General features: G+C 48.3%; 1 protein-coding gene across 1 annotated transcript in view; it reads left to right on the top strand.

Moving 5' to 3' along the window:
- Window positions 1-17734, top strand: part of Plod2 (procollagen-lysine,2-oxoglutarate 5-dioxygenase 2) — a 50028-nt gene extending 32294 nt beyond the window's left edge. Inside the window, exons 11-23 of the mRNA XM_090323172.1 lie at window positions 1636-1737; window positions 3814-3939; window positions 4877-4998; window positions 5645-5749; window positions 7968-8093; window positions 8720-8861; window positions 9894-9956; window positions 11192-11305; window positions 15169-15234; window positions 15410-15514; window positions 15881-16027; window positions 16166-16291; window positions 16620-17734. Of these exons, the coding sequence (XP_090179298.1) occupies window positions 1636-1737; window positions 3814-3939; window positions 4877-4998; window positions 5645-5749; window positions 7968-8093; window positions 8720-8861; window positions 9894-9956; window positions 11192-11305; window positions 15169-15234; window positions 15410-15514; window positions 15881-16027; window positions 16166-16291; window positions 16620-16775 (1500 nt within the window). The 3' untranslated portion in view covers window positions 16776-17734. The remainder of the gene's footprint in view (window positions 1-1635; window positions 1738-3813; window positions 3940-4876; window positions 4999-5644; window positions 5750-7967; window positions 8094-8719; window positions 8862-9893; window positions 9957-11191; window positions 11306-15168; window positions 15235-15409; window positions 15515-15880; window positions 16028-16165; window positions 16292-16619) is intronic.
- Window positions 17735-18488: the final 754 nt, after the last annotated feature.

Here is an 18488-nt window from a genome sequence, read left to right on the forward strand (position 1 = left end):
GTGATTAAACCCAGAAGCAGTCCATGGAGAGCTTGTGCTTTAGGTGCTAAGTCAGAACGGCTTATCTGTAGCAGAAAGCCAGGCTCTGATGTGCCAAATGCCTGGCTTACTCCTGAGCTAGAAGAAAAGAGACGCGTGGTGGCGTCCGGTTTTCTGAAGGAGGGTGGGGTGCAGTGTGCGATGCCTTCTAGGTACAGGCCGTGTGCATGGAAGGTCCTCGGAGGAGGTGCCCGGAAACGGTTTTCTTCCCCTCATGCTTTCCCTGTGCCCCGGTCTTCTACACACACGTCTCCTTCATGACCTTCCTTAGCTGTGATCCATTCGTGGGATTCTGTTTGCACCTTTTCATCACTACTGAAGAAAACCCCAAGGTTTCCTTTCCTTCCACAAACTGAAAGACCAGCAGACCCACAGAGCAAACCTCCTCCTCCCTCCCTTCTCCACCCGGCTCCCGAGGACTGCAGGAAGGCCTCTGCAAAGCAGGCTGTGGGGAAAATAATACCGTCCATGCCTCCTGTGGTGGTTTTGGTTGTTATTGGATTCTGGGTTGGTGTGTCACCCTGTGAAAAGGAGGGAGGGAGGGAGGGAGAGAAGCAAGGAAGAGAAAGGTAGAAGGGAGGGAAAGAAAGAAAGAAGGGAGGGAGGAATAGGAGGAAGGAAGAAAAGGAGGAGAAGGGAGAAGGAAGAGGAAAAGGAAGGGGGAAGAAAAACAGGAAAAGAACCAAGAAAAAAGGAAGGACTGAGAAAGGAGAGGAAAAGAAGGGAGAGAGTCAAGGAGGGAAGGGAAGGAAGGAAAAGGGAAAGAAGAAAGGGGAGGAAGGAAGGGAGGTCAAGTAGAAAGGGAGGGAAAGAGGGAGAAGACACAAGAAAGGAGCAGGGAGAGAGGCAGGAGAGGGAGAAGAGGAAGGGATTTGTCCGGAAGTGTCTTGGCCAATGGCAGTGACCCAGCTCCGACAGGGCACCCCGCCCTGGGGCAGGGAGGGAGCGCCTGGAAACAGCGGCCTGATGGCATCAACAGTCACCTTCCCTCTCCGGGATGCCAGCCAAGGCCCGCAGGTGGATGAAGAAAACAGTCTCCAGTGGGGCGGCCGTGGAGGGGGCTGGCAAGGCCCTCGGTCACTTCCGTATCCCCGACGGACCGTAGCAGGCTGATCCACAATGCACGGCAGACGTCTTCACTTTTTATGAGGTTTCCGAGATGGAAAATGTGTGTGGGGGAATGAGAGTTTTACATATGGTCAGGAATGAGAGGCAGTGTACTTCCTTTAAAGAATTCTGTGTGCCAGGTGCTGGCGGCCTGTCGTCCTAGCTACTCAGGAGGCTGGGATCTGAGGAGGGCGATTTGAAGCCAGCCTGGGAAAGGACAGTCCCTAAGACTCTCATCTCCAGCGAGCCACCAGAAAACCAGAAGTGGCCCCGTGGCTCAAAGTGGTGGAGCGCCAGCCTTGAGCTTTGGCGTTGCTACGGGCAGTTCCCCCTCCGCAGCAGCCAGGGTCTGAGGAAACACTTGGTTCGGGGTCTTCCTCTAGGTGACAGAGATAGGTTGCTGAGGGCGTGGATGTGTGGAAGCGTGCACCCAAGGGTCTTACGCGGGGGCCAGGACTCGTTTTGTTCAGACTCCGCTCCGTCCTGTAGATTCTCCTGAATTACTTCGGGAACTATGTGCCCAACACCTGGACGCAGGACAGCGGCTGCACCGTCTGTGACCTGGACACGGTCGACCTGTCTGCGGCGGAGGTGAGTGGACCTGCCTGCCCCCGGGCTGGTTGTGGGGTTGTCATGACAGGCAGCCGTATCCAGGAGGGTGAAAAGCTCACAGCACTCCTGCAGCCCCATGTGGCAGATACGTTCCTGTGGGAGATAAATGGGCGAAAACTCGAAAACCCGGAGATCCCAGACTGCTGCCGGCTTCGTGTGTTTCTGGAATGGTTTCCAGAAAGAAAGAAAGAAAGAAAGAAAGAAAGAAAGAAAGAAAGAAAGAAAGAAAGAAAGAAAGAAAGAAAGAAAACGAGCTCTGCACAATGCTCCGGGGTTATTTTAGCCTCTTGGTTTGGCCAGCGGTCCACTGCCGTGCACCCCACCCGTCTCCGGAAGTTGGGGCGCAGCTTCTCCATTTGCAGAGGAGCGCTCCCGAGGTTCGCAGAGGCGGGCGGGGGCTCAGTCATGGGCCGGCAGAGGTTGATGGTTGGAGCAGAGAGGTGGAGGCAGGGAGAAAATACAACACCGCGTTGTGACGGTGTGGAACTGCAAGCCACACCTGGGGACGCATGTGTGGACACACAGGCACGTGACACATCAGCACCCAGGTGTGCAGTACACAGACACCCATGTACTATAACAACCCGTTCACATGGGATGTGTCTACACACAGGCACATAACACGTGCACAGATGCATGGAATACATCAACACACAGGCAGGTAGTATGTCTACACATCCACGTGTAACACATCCACACATACGTGTACAATGCTACATCTATACGTAGACGTAGATCCTATATCTGTACACACGTCATATGCATCTGTTGATAGGTGTGTAATACATATCTGCACATGTGTATTGCATATAGAGGGGTAAGTAATATCTACCTATACGTGCAAGATCTAGCTACACAGATATATTTAATATTCACCTATCCATTCTTAGGTGATATATACATACATACATAACGCATACACATGTAACATAATATCTATGTAGGGAGGGAAAGCCGTTCGGACAACTGAACTTCCAGGAGACAATTCTGGAAGCTTGTGGGTGTGGGGAGCCAGGAGGCCTCTTAGTTCCCTGCCGGGCTTCTCCTGGCTCCCGTGGCTTCCGTCCTGGGTCTGCCGAGAGGGTGGAGGAGCTTCTGGGCAGAGCCCTGTGTTACTTGAAAGTTAGACTTGTTGGCCAATCTCTCGCGTAGCAAAGAGAATGCTTCCTCTGCAGAAGACACGCCAGGCTGTCCTCAAGGAAGAGCTTGGAAAGCTCATCTTGATCTTTTTTGCAGAAAGGCGCGTTGTCCTGAGCAGGGTGGCGAGGGGAGAGCTGCGATTGCTTCATCTGTTGCTTCCCTTTTGTAGACAGGCTCTGCAGGTGGGACGGTGTCTGTGTGGAAACTTGAAAGGCTTTCTCTCCTCTTTAGGAGTAAGTCACTGGAGTCTTAAGCTATTTTGTCTATAGTCTTTTATTTTTTTAAAAGGAAGTGTCAAGAAGGAAACCATATTTTACTAAATGCAGAGTAAAATTCCTGAGCTTTCTGTATTTAGAAAAAATTGTGGAAGATGAAGACTGTTCAGTGCCTTCTTTCTCCTCCTCCTCCTCCTCCTCCTCCTCCTCCTCCTCCTCCTCCTCCTCCTCCATTTCCATCTTCACCTCCACCTCTCTTCCCTCCTCTCCTCTTTGCAGCACTGGAGGTTCACCTTGGGTCTGTCCAGCTAGGCCAGGGCTGGCCTCAGAGGTGGAGCAGGGGTCCCAGGCCAGCACCTTGTTCTCTTTGATTGTTGCTTTCACAATAGTGCTTAAATAGAGAGACGTTTTTGGTGTCTTCGGAGGGTTCTCAGGGCAGAAACACCGACTAGGAGACAAGGCTGGTCCTGAACTACTACCTACAGAGAACAAGTAGGCTCTTTCCCCTGTGAGGCCTGAGGAAGGAACCGAAGGTCTAGTATTCTCCCCTCCCCTCCCTCTCCTTCCTCCCTCCCTCTCTCTTTCCCTCCCTGCCTCCGTGGGACTGATTGAGATCCTAGTAGAATTGAAGATGAGGGCACGTGTGTGTGTGTGTGTGTGTGTGTGTGGTGACGCGGTCTTGTGTTTGCTCCGGAACAAGGTCCTGCCCAGTGTGACAGTGGGCGTTTTCATCGAGCAACCAACGCCTTTCCTACCTCGATTCCTGGACCTGCTGTTGACGCTGGAGTACCCCAGACAAGCTCTCAAGCTCTTTATTCACAACAAAGTAAGTGTCTGCCAAAGCAAGACGGCTCCCTGGGGTCTTCCGGGTGGGTGTGTATATAAAACAATCCGCTCTGCCGTCTCAGCGCCCGAGGATCGCAGCATCTGGTAGCAGCTCTCCCTCTTACGATGGCCAGTTCGTGTGGACCCGAGCCGGCCGTGTGTTAGCCGTTTTCACACAGTTTCTTGTATGCCACGTAGAGACAGTGCCAGGGGAGGCTTCTAGTCTTGACTTCTGACCTGTAATTGCTTGTAACATAGTTCCCATAGCTCAGATAAGGTATAAAACAGTGATACGTGGAGCAGTTGTGTAAAACACACTATAATGTATGTTCCTATACAAAAGAGTTTTGTGTTTATCTACTATGTCATTTACTTATAATAACTGCTTTTAAGGGCTTTCATTTCTTTGATGTCAATTTTCAATGTTCCTTCCATTTATTTAAGATTAAACGATCTAAAGATTCTTAACTCTATAAGTTTTTCGGTATGAACGTGAGTTGTTCTCTCTGGCTTAGAATCGTATCACACTTCTTTTGTAAAATGTGATTAATATCTTTTGCATTTTGTTGATTCGTTTTCTGGAATTTACCACATATATCCTAATTGGGTAGCTACATGTCATTCTTTCCTTTGAGTCAGGAATATGTATGCACACCTACACATGCACACAGCACCTAAATATGTACACACACGTGTATCCGCCAAGAGCCCCTCTGTAGAAGTAGATTGTAAATAATTTTGAGGTCTCAGATACTGATCTGAACACATTTCAGATGGTCGCTGTGGTCTCAGGTGCTAATGTGTTGAATGGGTGTATCATTTGTTCTGTAGTGGAACGGGCGTGGGACCTGTGGAAAGCACAGCTTGGAATGTGAAGACCTCTTGGGTCATCTTAGTGTCCTTTCTCTAATGTGGGATGTTTTTGTTCTGCATTGCAGGAAGTTTATCATGAAAAGGAGATCAAGGTATTCTATGATAAAGCTAAACATGAAATCAGCACTATAAAAATAGTAGGACCAGAAGAAAAATTGAGCCAAGCAGAAGCCAGGAACATGGGAATGTACGTTTGAATACTCTTACCTTTAATGAATTACTAAGTAATTCTTCTAGAAGATACCTCAAGAACAAAATAAACAATAGTCTCCTAGATGAGTCAAATGAGTATATTAAATTTGGGGGTTGACTATTTGCAGTGTGTGTGTGTGTGTGTGTGTGTGTGTGTGTGTGTGTGTGTATAAAACAACAGCAAGAATTCGATGTCAGACTGTGTCTGCTTTCGTAGAAGTTTACAGGGATGGGGCCTTGGGAGAGGGAGAGCCTGAAAAGTATTGGTATTCTGAACATTCACTCATATTTCCATAAATCCCTTAAAAGCGAGTTGTTAAGACTCAAGATTGCGTACCATGAAACACGCATGTGTGCAAAGTATGTATATTTGTGTCAGATGCTTTAGAAAAAAATGAGTACAGGTGATAAGTTACTCCTCACTCTCCGAACTCCTTGCTTATAAGCTGAAATATTTGCACAGCTTCAAGTCCACATTGTACCTGTTCTCCCTCCCCGCCCCTGGTGTGACTGTCTGTCTATCTGTGAATATTGCTTTGAAATTTGAGGCACTTATCCGGATGGAAAAGGGATTAATATATTTTTCAAACAAGACGTGTTTATTTTATGTCATTCTTCATTTTTTTTCTTTTTATGGACAGGGATTTCTGTCGCCAAGATGAAAAGTGCAGTTACTACTTCAGTGTGGATGCGGATGTTGTGCTGACCAATCCGAGGACTTTAAAAATCTTGATCGAGCAAAACAGGTACGAAGCCCTGATAGCAATAGATGCAATGGATTTTATTGAGATAATGATTTCTCACATCTGTGTGGATGTTTTCTGTCTGAGTAAATGGAGTTGTTTTCTACAGCATGCACATATCCATTTGCAATAAATTACTTTTTAGTCACTAAATTGCTTTTTATTAAAGTAATAAAAATTGCTTTTATTAAAATTCCTCTTTACTAAATAATCACTTATTAATAAACCTTGCTATAGTTAGGAATAGTTGGTATTTGTTATAGTCAGACCTGTGACTGTAATAAATGTGTGTGTCTATTACATTTGACTTAGTCTTTGCTACTTAAAGGTAGGTGGAATTTCCGTATCTGATCCTAGGGCAGTGTAAAACTGGTTTTATTCTCAGTGGGCATGATGGAAGTAGAATTTCCTAAAACTTAGGACTTAAGGGTTCCGACCGGGAGTCGCAGTTTCTAGAACCTGGAAGGAAGGAAAAAATCAAATCAAATCAAATCAGAGGTCACCTCCCCTCCTCAGCGGGAGTGGTCGTTTATTCTGACCCCAGTCGTCTCTGGCCAGCGGTCCTCGCTGTAATGAGCTGACGGGAGATTGGCGGCTGTCGGTCCTTGCTAGTAACTGTGTTCCTCTCTGTTTGCTAACCCCGCCGCCGCCCCGGATTGCTCACCTGTACGGAGTGAGTATTGTTCCACGCGCGTCTGCATGCCCGCTTGTCGTGTCGGCAGAAAGTGTGTCTGGCAGATGAATGTTCCGGACAGTGTTTTCCCTTGGGCCGAGGGGAATTCGTAGGAAATCTGTTAGGCTGTATTCCATCCCGTCATGTGTCTGCCAGTTTGAAAACTTGCTTTTACGTCAAAATCTCAGGCATCATGAGAGCGATCCCTACCTGCGTGTCACTGTCGTCTACCCGTATCTGTCTGCTTTAACCATCTACACACTCCTGGCAGTTTTCCAGAACAGATCACAAAGGATGTGATGGTCTGGCGAGGAAAAGCGGGAGAACTGAGTAAAAGTTTAGCTTAAAACTTGAGGGGAATTCTGTAGTACTTTCTCGAATTTATATTGGTTCCCTGCTCTGACTCACGTGCAGTCACCGGCAGCGCATCACGTATCGAAGTGTCTTTATAAGATGTCGGTGGGGCAGATCAATGAGTTCCTACCCGAGGATCGATGTAGCTTATGCTGAATACCAAGCCAGTGTTTAAATCTTTTGGAAATAAAGTCTCCTTCCTAATGAACTCAGCATGTCGAGTCCTGACCTCTAGAAAGTTCTGTGGCCCACTACTGTTCGCTGAGGTCTGCACCCAAGTCTGTAGTTTCCATAAGAACCCTGGACGGAGCAAAAGGTTGTGAGTCCAGAAGACAGAAGTCACAAGCCGGGAGTTCATGTCTGTGTGGATTAATAATGCCTCTATGCATGCTAATTTAAATGTTCAACCCGTCACTGTGGCCCGATCTTTGTTTACTCCTGGTTTAACCTGCTGGGTAGACTGGATACGTGAGAAGCCATAGTGTATTTGGCTCACAGTCCTGGAGGCAGGCAGGGCCTCAGTCTGGTTTTGCTTCAGCGTCTTTTTGCTGTTTCTCAAGGGGCTGGTGAATCAGTGTGGGACAAAGAAGGGGGCAGAGCGGGTAGAAAAAGAGAAGAGAGGAGGGAGGGATAAACAGAGGGCGGGAGGAAGGAAAGGAGGGAAGGAAAGAAAGAAGGCAGGCAGGCAGGCAGGAAGGAAGAGGTATCTAAGAAACAACAAGAAAACCCAGAAACATACATTTTAAAGTGATCTGGGATTTGGTTGCAGGGCCCGTGGCCCGTGTACAGATGTCTCCGCTCAGCTTCTCTCACTGTGTTGGTGCAGCAGATATTTACTGGGCTCTGTAAGGGCCCTTCTTGTTTTCTGGCAAGTGACTGTGAAAAGATTGGACACCATTTAATAGGCTTTCCAAACGATGCAGGTGAAATTTAGATATAGTAAATACTTGGGAAGCTTCGCTCTCCTGTCTGTAATGTAACTAAAGATTTTTTTAAACGTCACTGTACCATTATATTAGTGTTTGGAAGACGTCCCCTTTGTGCCAGGGAGTTTAGAAATCAGTTGACCAAAGCACATGCTGGGTGAAGTCTTCCTCTTTCATGACATTTCCGTGGCGTGCACGTGGCATGGGAGCCCGGCCCGGCCCGCGTGGTGGGCTCTGATCAGCCTTGCCCCGGTTCCCCTGTCTTTAGGAAGATCATCGCTCCTCTGGTCACGAGGCACGGGAAGCTGTGGTCCAACTTCTGGGGAGCCCTGAGTCCCGATGGGTATTACGCCCGCTCTGAGGACTACGTGGACATCGTGCAAGGCAAGAGAGTGTGAGTGACGCGCCGTTCTGTCCTCAGACTGGGCGTGCAGCCGGCCTGGCATGGACGCCGGCTCGCTGGCGCTCCCACGCCCGTGCTACCACCACGTGCTTCACGTGGAAGGCAAGCCATGTGTGTCGTGTGTTGTGGACCATTTGATCGTGAAGTCCTAGGGAAAAACTAATATAATATATACACACATATATAATATATGTATTAAACAACAAGCTTCAAACATTTTCAGTGTTCCAGGGCACCAGAGTCAGGGGACACCCTAAGAGATGAGACGTGACCATCAGGTCGTAGTGATCTGACGGCAGGTTAGGGGGGTGGAAGCCGGTACCGCGCTTTTAATGTGAGAAGTGTGGTGAGGGCGTCCGGCAGACGCTGAACGCGGTCTTGATAGCTTTTGCAGTGCCTGCCCGAGCAGACCACACGAAGCCCAGAACGTGGCCGCTCACCCGGGAGTCTGTGCACGGCCAGGCGATCGTGCCCACATCCAGTCCTGGAGAGTGTGTGTGTTCCTGGGTCCATTCTGCCATGGTGTGCACAGAACGGGAGTTACGTGTTGTTCTACGTGGGTAGAAAGTGGAGCTTAATCCCCCTTCTCTGTTTGGAAATGTCTCTTCTGCATTCAGAGGAATCTGGAACATCCCGTACCTGGCTAACGTGTACTTGATTAAAGGCGAGACCCTGCGGTCCGAGATGAACGAGAGGAACTACTTTGTTCGTGATAAATTGGACCCTGATATGGCGCTGTGCCGGAATGCTAGAGAAATGGTGAGCGTGCGTGCAGACTCTCAGGGAACTGTTTTCCTCTAACGGCTGCTCTGGCGTTGTGGTTTGATGCTTTTTGTCTCTCTGTAAAGTACTAGCCAATTTTTTTTTTGGTCCTGTGTTTTCCTTGGAGAAATGCAAGGCTGGGGGTAGAGCCAACGCGGTGACGACTCCCGTGGTCCAGGCACCACCTGTAGGGGAAACTCAGACCCGGTGAAGGAGCGTCACCCATCTGAGAAGAGCCGCCTTTGGTTCTGACAGCAGAGCCCGGGTTCGCTCTGGCTGGGAGTATCTTCTGAGAATCTTAACATCGCGTCCTTTAAAGGCAGGTTTCTTACCCCAAACCCAGAATAAGACCAACGTCAGCGTGGGGCTAATCTAGGTGATGAATCCTTCTGCCATAAATTCGCTTTCTTTCTAAAACTTCAGTGACATTTTTTTAAGCCCTTCTTTAAAGAGAATGGCATGTTTTTCAGCACCTACAAATATGCGTGTGAACATATTTATGTGTGAGAAACAATTCTGAGTTTATTTCTAAACTTACGTAGGAAAACACCATCAGAAAAGTTGGCAAGTATTTTTTTTTTAATTCTTAACAAGGCATGTGTTGTTTTACTGTGTCTGTGTACACGTGAGTGTGTGTGTGTGTGTGTGTTTCCATGAATCCGTGCACCTCGTTTGTATTGAGCAGCCACCTCGCCGCGCCTGCGATCTGTCTTGCGCCTGGCTGACTTCACGCATCCTGGAATGGCCGTTCTGACTCAGTTATTTACCCCTCCCCACACACCCTTGTCTTAAGTATTTGTCTAAGGAATGAGCTTGGATATATGTTTGACCCAAACAAAATAGGAAAAGAAGGGGGGGTCGGTGGGATTCAAGGCTGGCAGGGCAGGCGACCTGTGTGTGCTGAGAGCTGAAGGCTTCGCTTACGTGCATGCCATCTCCCGGCCACACAGCTTTCCGCTCAGGCCACCCTCATCCACCAACGTCCCCCGCCCCCGACGGCAGACTCACCGATGCTTCTCTTCATTGTAGACCGTTCAGAGGGAGAAAGACTCCCCCACTCCGGAGACTTTCCAAATGCTCAGCCCCCCAAAGGTGTCATTTTAATTTATTTTCTCACCTCCTTGTGCATGTGTGTGTGATCGCTCTGACGTCTGACTCGGTGCCCAGAGGTGACATTCCATCACAGCTCCTTGTTTGGGGCATGGTGGCGTGTTGATATTTATGGGTTAGTGATGTGTTGCACGTGTCTTTGTTTTTATGTGTGTTGGTGCGTGTACGTGTGGGTGTTCATGCGTGCATTTGCGTGTGTGCTTATGTGTTTGAGTGTGTTTGCATGTGCGTGTGTATGTGTAATGTATGTGTGTATCTGTGTGTCTGTTCTGTGCAATCAGGGAGCTGTGAAAGTCCACTCCTGGGTCTTTTCAGTTGATTTAGTTACATTTGCCGCCAACAGATGTGAACTTAAAATTCATATAACCTTTCGCTCATTTTTCCAGTCTGTATACCTATATTTTTGGGGGGGTGGGAGATGGGTGGAGGAAGAAGTGGGAGTACGTATAAAGCATGTCAGCGTGCACCTTGATGGAAGGTCTCATCCCTGTTTTCGTCTTTATTTCGTGACCTGTTAGCCCCCTCTCTATTCACGAGCATACCGAGACCCACGACCCCGCTGTATCTGTCGCGTTGATTTAATTTGGGTCCAGGAGAGGAGGCTGTATTTTTGCTTCTGTGATGAGTGTATTTTGTTTTTATTTTTGTTTTTTTAAACTATAATTCATCTTAACCAAAAGAAGTGTTTCTTTCGTTTGTTTGTTTTTCTAGTCATGCCTTTACAAGGCATGATTTCATACAGAATGCAAGGCCCCAATTAAGAAAATAACATTGACATTTTAAATTCATACTAAACACGTGATGTTTCCTTTTGAAGGGGACAGGAGCCGAAAGAAAGTACAGGTCATCTCACGTTGCCGTCTCAAACGTCTTTCTGCCTTCATACAGAGGCTCCTCTATCCCCCTCCCTGTCAACCCCTCAGATCATGAGAAAATAGGGGGCACCGGGCCATCCATTTCCCGCCTCCCTTTTGCCTTTCAGTTGATTGACAGTACCCCCTGCTGCTGTCATGTGGTATCCGGATGCATACTCTGCATTTGTTTCTTTGATTTCAAATTGTGCATGTGCGGTCCAAGAATAAAAATGCGTGCGTGGCCATAAATGGAACGTGAAAGTAGAAGTGAATACACCCCGTGTTTGTAGTTATGTCTCTGTGGTTAAGTCTAGTTTGTGTGCTTTTCCTTCGGGATTAATACTGTTATTTTTTGACATATAGGGTGTGTTTATGTACATTTCTAATAGACATGAGTTTGGACGACTGTTGTCGACAGCCAACTACAACACTTCCCACTACAACAACGACCTCTGGCAGATTTTTGAGAACCCGGTGGTAGGTATTTTGCGTATTCTCTGTCCTGAATTGCTTATGTGCCTTTCTAGAAGTAGATGCAAATCGTAGCATAATATGTCTAGGCCTACAAATGTTTAATAATCAAGTCTGCAATTGATAGCTTGGTTCTAAAATTGACATTGACCAAGAGACTTTTTTTGAAGAAAGATGAGTTAAAGTATTAATGAATTAATTTGTTTAGTGTTGGTCATGGGGCTTGAACTCAGAGCAGGGGTGCTGCCCTGAGCTCTTTTGCTCAAGGCTAGTGCCAAGAGCTTTTAGAAAAAAAAAAAAAAGAGGAAGGAAGGGAGGAAAGGAGGGAGGGAGGGAGAAAGGAAAGGATGTATACTTGATTTGAGAAAGGGGAATTACAAGGTTATTTGGTTTCTCCTAACTTCTGTCTTCCGTTCAGAAGTTCTATCCAACTTCAGAGACAGTTTTCAAATGATGTGGTCAGGTTGCCTATGGCTTTATTTTTTCAGAAAAAAAAATCTGAAGAGGTTATGAAACTTGGTTTCTTCTGATGATGTTGTCAGGGTTGCTCGCTCAGTCCATGATACCGTCTTCCCTGGAAGGAGCCCCTTCCACTTTGTCATCCCAGTCCCTGGGTTATTTGGGGGTGGTTTTGTTTCGCGGGGTTATCTCTTTCTTTTTTTATTTTTATTTTTTTATTGTAATTGGTAAAAGGGTTACATGATATTTGCCAGATAGAAGGTGCATTAATTCACATACATTGATACCCTTTCACATGTCTTGGTACCCGTTTCCCTCCCCCCCCACACCCGCCACCCGTCTTGGTTTTCCCCCCTTCCCTATCAAATTTCAAATATCCAAACACAAATAAATTCAATATATCAGATAACAAAGTGAGATACTATACCAATATGAGATAACCAAGGGACAGCAAAGGAGATGAGAGACAACATAGTACATTAAGGACAACAGTCATTCGTTATATGGCTTTTGTTTCAATATCCTGGAGGTCCTTTCAATTAGCTTCACATTATATGGCCTTATGTATCAAGATTTTGCTCTATTGCAGATCTCTGCTAGTAGAGCCCAAGGTTTCTACTGATTATGACGAATGAGGGAAACCATTGAGCCTAAGTTCCTTTGAGTCTGGCTTACTTCACTTAATATGATTTTTTCTAAGTCTTTCCATTTCCTAACAAATGGGGCGATGTCATTCTTTCTGACAGCAGCATAGAATTCCCTTGTGTACAAATACCACAACTTGTTGATCCACTCATCCACTGAGGGACATCTAGGTTGGTTCCATATCTTTGCTATGGTGAATAGTGCTGCAATGAACATTGTTGTGCTAGTGGGTTTAGTATGTCCTTGTTTCTGGGTGGTTGGGTAAATGCCAAGTAGTGGAATCTCTTTCTTGAAGTGAAGCTGGGACGTTTATTTGACAGAAGATGCTTTCTGGGGCAGTCATTTCTCTGCCACCGGGAAAAACAGTCCACTGTTCCTTTTATTTTTCTGACAGAGCAGAAATTCAGAAGTAATAAGTGTGATCATCTCTGAATATTCTGTTGAACAGATAGGACTCTCTCAATCTCTCTTTCGCTCTCTCTCTCTCTCTTTTTTTTTTTCTTTTTCACATTTGTCATCCCTCCTCCCCCTGTCCCCAGTGTCTCTGTGTCTTGCACAGGACTGGAATTGGAAAGAAGTTTGTTTTTGAGGTGTTACGTTGGCTCTGCGTTCCTTGGTGTTTTGAGGGATAGAATTACTTTATCAGCTTCCTGGTGAGAGGTCCTAAATTACACCCTGGGCTGTAGGTGTTTGTGTGAAGTGTTCACATCTTGGGAGAGCACAGGATGGGACGTGCAGGCTGAGCAGAAACGGCTTTCCTTTCTCTGGCCTGGTTTGTTCCCTGACCCAAGCTAAGTCCATGGAGGGTTGGCTGTCTTGGAGCAGAACTCAAAGCTTTCGCCTGGGCAGGAGTTGACGTTGCCATTCGATGGATGACACTAAAGGTGTTTCGTGACGCAAAGGGACTCTTACTGTCCTAGCGTGCAGAGCCAGAGGGCGCTTGTGGAACCTGGAAGAGTAAAGAATGATGAGCAGGAAAACCGCAGTGAGGATTCTGGTTAATTCTGTTTCACTGTGTTTGGGGATCATCAAGCCATTAGGTATTGAAGCTCAAACAGTACAAAACAGAAAAGTAATCCTCATGTCTGTCTCCCTCCCCCTCCTCCCTATCTATCTATCTATCTATCTATCTATCTATCTACCTACCTACCTACCTACCTACCTACCTACCTACCTACCTATCTACCTATCTAGCTATCTATCTTTATCCACCATCTGGCCATCCATTCACCCACTCATGTATCATTCCCCTAACCACCTCTGTATCACCTGTTCCCCATCCACCTACCCTCTGAACCTAGCTATCCATCATCTGTCTACCTGACTTTTTTTTTTTGCCAATGTGGGGCTTGAGCTCCGGGCCTGAGCACTGTCCTTGGGTTTTCTCAAGGCTAGAGCTCTACCGCTTGAGCCTCAGCACCACTTCTGGCTTTTTTCTATGTATGTGGTACTGAGGAATCCAACCTAGGTCTTGGTGCATGGTAGGCAAGCACTCTACCACCAGGCCAAACTTCTGGCCCCCTGACATTTTTTTTTAAGAATATGAAGCTGACATCCATTTTTCCACATCAAAAACAAGTTTCTCATAACCACCTGCTAAACTAAGAGTGTTATATGAATTACTGTGATATAAACTATCAGCTCCTCTGAAATCCAGCCTCACAGATATATTGTAGACAAGCACTTTTGAATTCTTTTAGGTTTTTTTCCCTCCAGAAAGGTCTTCCTACATGTGTTTTTATGTAAAGAATGACATTTTCTGAGGGTCACTGCATTTCACAAGTGGAAGACATTTAAATTCCTCTGAATTTTATTAGATAACTTTTCAAGTCTGAGACCAAGTTTTTAAGTGGAGCAGTCAACCTGGGAAAAGGATTACTTAACAGATGTGCAATTTCTGTGAGAGAGATTAGTCACAGAGTAAGATTCAGAGAAATAGGCACAAGAAGGATCTGATTTTCAGCCTAAGATTCTATAGTCCTTAATGCTGTTAGCTGAAAGAATGCCTGTGGAAAATTTGTACAGCTAATAGGCTTTTTTAAATGACAAAGTTATAAAAATAAAACAAAATTTAGAAAGTCCTAGTAATTATTTTTACTTAGAAGATTCTGGAAATTCAAGAGACGGTGGAAATTATACACTTAAAAATACAATTAGAGTAGCTCACTAACTCATGAATTAATTTTTATATTATTTTTGAGAGGATCTTGTTTCTTGGCCAATTTTTCCTCGGGTGTTGGGACTTACACGGAGGGCCTCAGGCAGACTTAGCACACACAGTGAAACGGAGCCCCATCTGGTATACTTTTCACTTTTATTTATTTTTTGCTTTTATTTTATTGTCAAGGTGATTACAGCTACGTACATTTTCTCCCATGTCCCCTCCTCTTGTCTCCCTCTCCCCAAGCTATAAAGCGCATGTCCCGCGCAGTCCTGTGAGCACGGCTGTTGCTTAGGCTCACGCTCAAACCTCACGCCTGTGAATCTAGAGCCGGGCATCTCGTGGCTGTCGCTTGTTCAGTCTGTCCGTTTTGAGACACCCGCCTCACAAAGAAAACTTAGGTTTATCCCACAACGGTGTGAGCAGAGGCAGAGTCAGACAGTCCTCTACGTGTGGACTGGTTCCTGACAGTTCCCGTCTTAGCCTTCATGAGTGCCAGTGAGAACAGAGTACATTTTAAAAATGATCTACACACGCGCGCATGTCAATTTTCCAGCGGGAAAAAGTTCATCGCTTTCATTGTGGACAATTGTTTCCTTGGTAGGACTGGAAGGAAAAGTACATCAACCGGGACTATTCCAAGATTTTCACTGAAAACATAGTGGAACAGGTGTGTATGCTGCTCGCCTGTGGGACGGCGGCTCCGGGGCCAGGGTGGCAGACAAGCGTCCTGCCGTGGGGCTCGCGGGCCGCCTCGAGAGCAGGGGGGGCGAGAGCCTGGCCTGGGCTGGCTTCTAGCGCCTGGCGACCCGGGGCGTGACGCGGGCTCCGTTCCTGTTCCGCAGCCCTGCCCGGACGTCTTCTGGTTCCCCATATTTTCTGAGAAGGCCTGCGACGAGTTGGTGGAGGAGATGGAGCACTACGGACGCTGGTCGGGGGGAAAGCACCACGTGAGTGCTCATGCCCACGCGGAGCTGTGCGTGCGTGTGGGGCATGGTGTGTGTGCACACACGGGGGGGGGGGCGTCGTCTCCAGGCCGGGCAGGGGCTCCGCCCCGTGGTCACCCCTCCGGCTGGCCAAGGCTCCGTCAGAAACATTCCCTCCCGTCCAAGTCACCTGCCAGTCGCGATCCACTCCTCCTGCGATGGCCGCGGTGGTGGGCTGGGGTCCCGTGCAGCTCCCTCCTGCGGAGACCACAGACCCCTCCTTCCCAGCGCCCGGGGCTTTGGGTGGAACGCTCTGGAACGCTGCTCGGCGGCAGCCGGGGCGGGCGGCGGGGAGAGCGGTGCGTGTGACGGGCCGTGCCCCCTCCCCAGGACAGCCGCATCTCGGGCGGCTACGAGAACGTGCCCACGGACGACATCCACATGAAGCAGGTGGACCTGGAGAGCGTGTGGCTGCACTTCATCCGCGAGTTCATCGCGCCCGTCACCCTCAAGGTCTTCGCCGGCTACTACACCAAGGTGGGCGGCTGCCCCCTCCCGCCCGCTCCCCTCCCCGGTCTCCGGGTGTGACCGTGGAGAGAGGACTTGCCGTGTCCTCGTGTGTGCGGTGCTGGGGACTCACGGGCCCGCTCCTCCCTCTTGTCTCGCGCCTCTTAGGGGTTCGCCCTGCTGAATTTCGTGGTGAAGTACTCTCCCGAAAGGCAGCGGTCCCTCCGTCCCCACCACGACGCCTCCACCTTCACCATCAACATCGCCCTCAACAACGTGGGAGAGGATTTCCAGGTAGCCGGGACCCCCGCGCCCGTGGGGTCTTGTGGCTCGCCTCCCTGTCTGCCTCGGGCCTCCTCCTCCCGGGGCGTGATTCCAATATTGCCCCTGATTTAATACTTCAAACGTTCCGTGGGCACAGGTGATGGGGGGAGCAGGTAAATCGAGGCACCGGGTGGGGCCGGGGAGAGGCGGGGGAGGGGGACGGAAAGTACACTCCCCAGACACACCAGTGGAAGGTGTGTGTGGCTCTCATTCACGCCTGCGTGTCCGTCTGTCTGTTGGGGGATCCAACAGCGAAATGAAGGCTAAGCGGAGACGTTGTCGCCTTTGCCTTCCTCAGGGTGGTGGGTGCAAATTCCTGCGGTACAACTGCTCCATCGAGTCCCCGAGGAAAGGCTGGAGCTTCATGCATCCCGGGAGGCTCACACACCTGCACGAGGGGCTGCCCGTGCACAACGGGACCAGATACATCGCCGTCTCCTTCATCGACCCCTGAGGGAGCCCCTCGCGCAGCCACCTTCCTCCACCCTCCTCCACCTTCCTCCACCCTCCTCCACCCTCCTCCACCCTCCTCCACCCTCCTCCACCTTCCTCCACCTTCCTCCAGGACTGACAGCCCACGTGGGCAGCGTGTTGGGGAAACACAGGAGGAATATTTAAGACAATCCAACCAAACTCCTTTGCTTTGGGCAAACATGTGAACGATCCATATGTAGGTTTTGTTTCTCAGTGTCCGCTCTGAGCCCTGAGGCACAGGTTGAAGAAAAAAAGAAGAGAGAAAAAAATGAAAGAAAATAATTTATTTCTATGCCTAACGGTGTCCGAGAGTGCTGACAACTTTCCAAAGTTTGTGTTTCCAGTTGCTCAGGCATTCAGGCACCAACACACAAAGCTGCAAGCCAAGTCTTAATAATATTTTATTTAAGAATGCTCAAGAAGAATTTTATTTATAAATAGAGGATATGGGGGAGGGGGGAATGCTAAAAGCCACAGGATAGAAAAGAAGGCAAGAAGCCAAGTGGTGAGGCCAGGTTTGTGTCGTCGGGCACAGCTGAGGTGACCTCAGGCGTTCGCTTTCCAGCCACTGGTGAGGAAACCCGAGGAAGAAAAAAAAACTACAAAACCGTGCGTTCCTTCTAGGACTTTCCACAAACCAGCAGGAAGAAAACGGTTTTGCTTTGCCTGTCGCCCGGTTAGACAGGTGAACCCTGAGCATCTCCGGTGAACGTCCCGTGGGCGTTCTACATCTCAAGTCTCTCAGTCAAGACAGGGGTTTTTACTTGTTTCATTTTGTCTTGCTTTTTTTTTCTTTTTCTAGTTGTAGAAGATAGATAGGAATGTGAAAAAAAGCAAAAAAAAAAGTTGTGAAGCTTAGTCGTGCCTTTTGAGACTTTTTGAAAACCTCTTTAAGTACTTGAATTTCATGTCAGGAAAATAAAGTTGTTGAGCCTTGTTTTTCTGTTTTGCCTTTGGCCTCCTCATTTTTTTTTGATGGGCAGGGAGGGAAGAAGTGGGGTGCAAGGGTGGGTTAATTTTTTTCCCAGCAAACTATTTAATCCTCGCTGCTCTCCTTAAAATTCTCTTTTCTATCCCACTTTTAGAAACTCCCTGTACCTCCCTCCTGCCACAACATTTGTTGATTTCATTTTAAAATATTCCCCTGTAAGGTATCAGTGCTTTATCCTAGCGACCGCTTTTTAATTTCAAGGTGACTCCACACGAAGCTCTTAATCATGGTGCCAACAGATGGTACGTGTGAGAGCGTGAGGGGAAAGAAAGCAGTTTGGAATGCTGTCATTTTTCTCTGTTGTGGATGGCTTTTATCTGTGGCCGTGAGTGTGGAATGGGGGGGAAGGGGTTGGTGTTTTTCCGGTTTGCTTGGGAGGGCGAGTTCAAGCTCGGATGGTGTGAACTTCCACACCACTGCCTGGCGACCAGGTGAGGGGCTGGGGGCCACAGGCCCCGTGGTAATGACACGGCTTTACCTGGTGTCTGCCGCTGGAGGCAGTGGTGGTGGCACAGGTGGAAGATGTGTTGCCATCCCTCAACAGAGGGCTTTGAAGCCTGCAAGACGGAAGTTGGCTTGTGCTTCTCTGGGGTCAACTAGATTAGAAAAATATCGGGGTGGCACCTTGGGGACCCGAGGGGCTCTGTGATGGGCACCAGCCATCACAGCCCACCAGAAAGCGGGCAGGGGCCTCCAGGGTGC

This window comes from Megascapheus bottae, chromosome 32 (genome assembly GCF_031878675.1).
Source record: "Megascapheus bottae isolate mThoBot1 chromosome 32, mThoBot2.hap1, whole genome shotgun sequence".
Taxonomy (NCBI): Eukaryota; Metazoa; Chordata; class Mammalia; order Rodentia; family Geomyidae; genus Megascapheus; species Megascapheus bottae.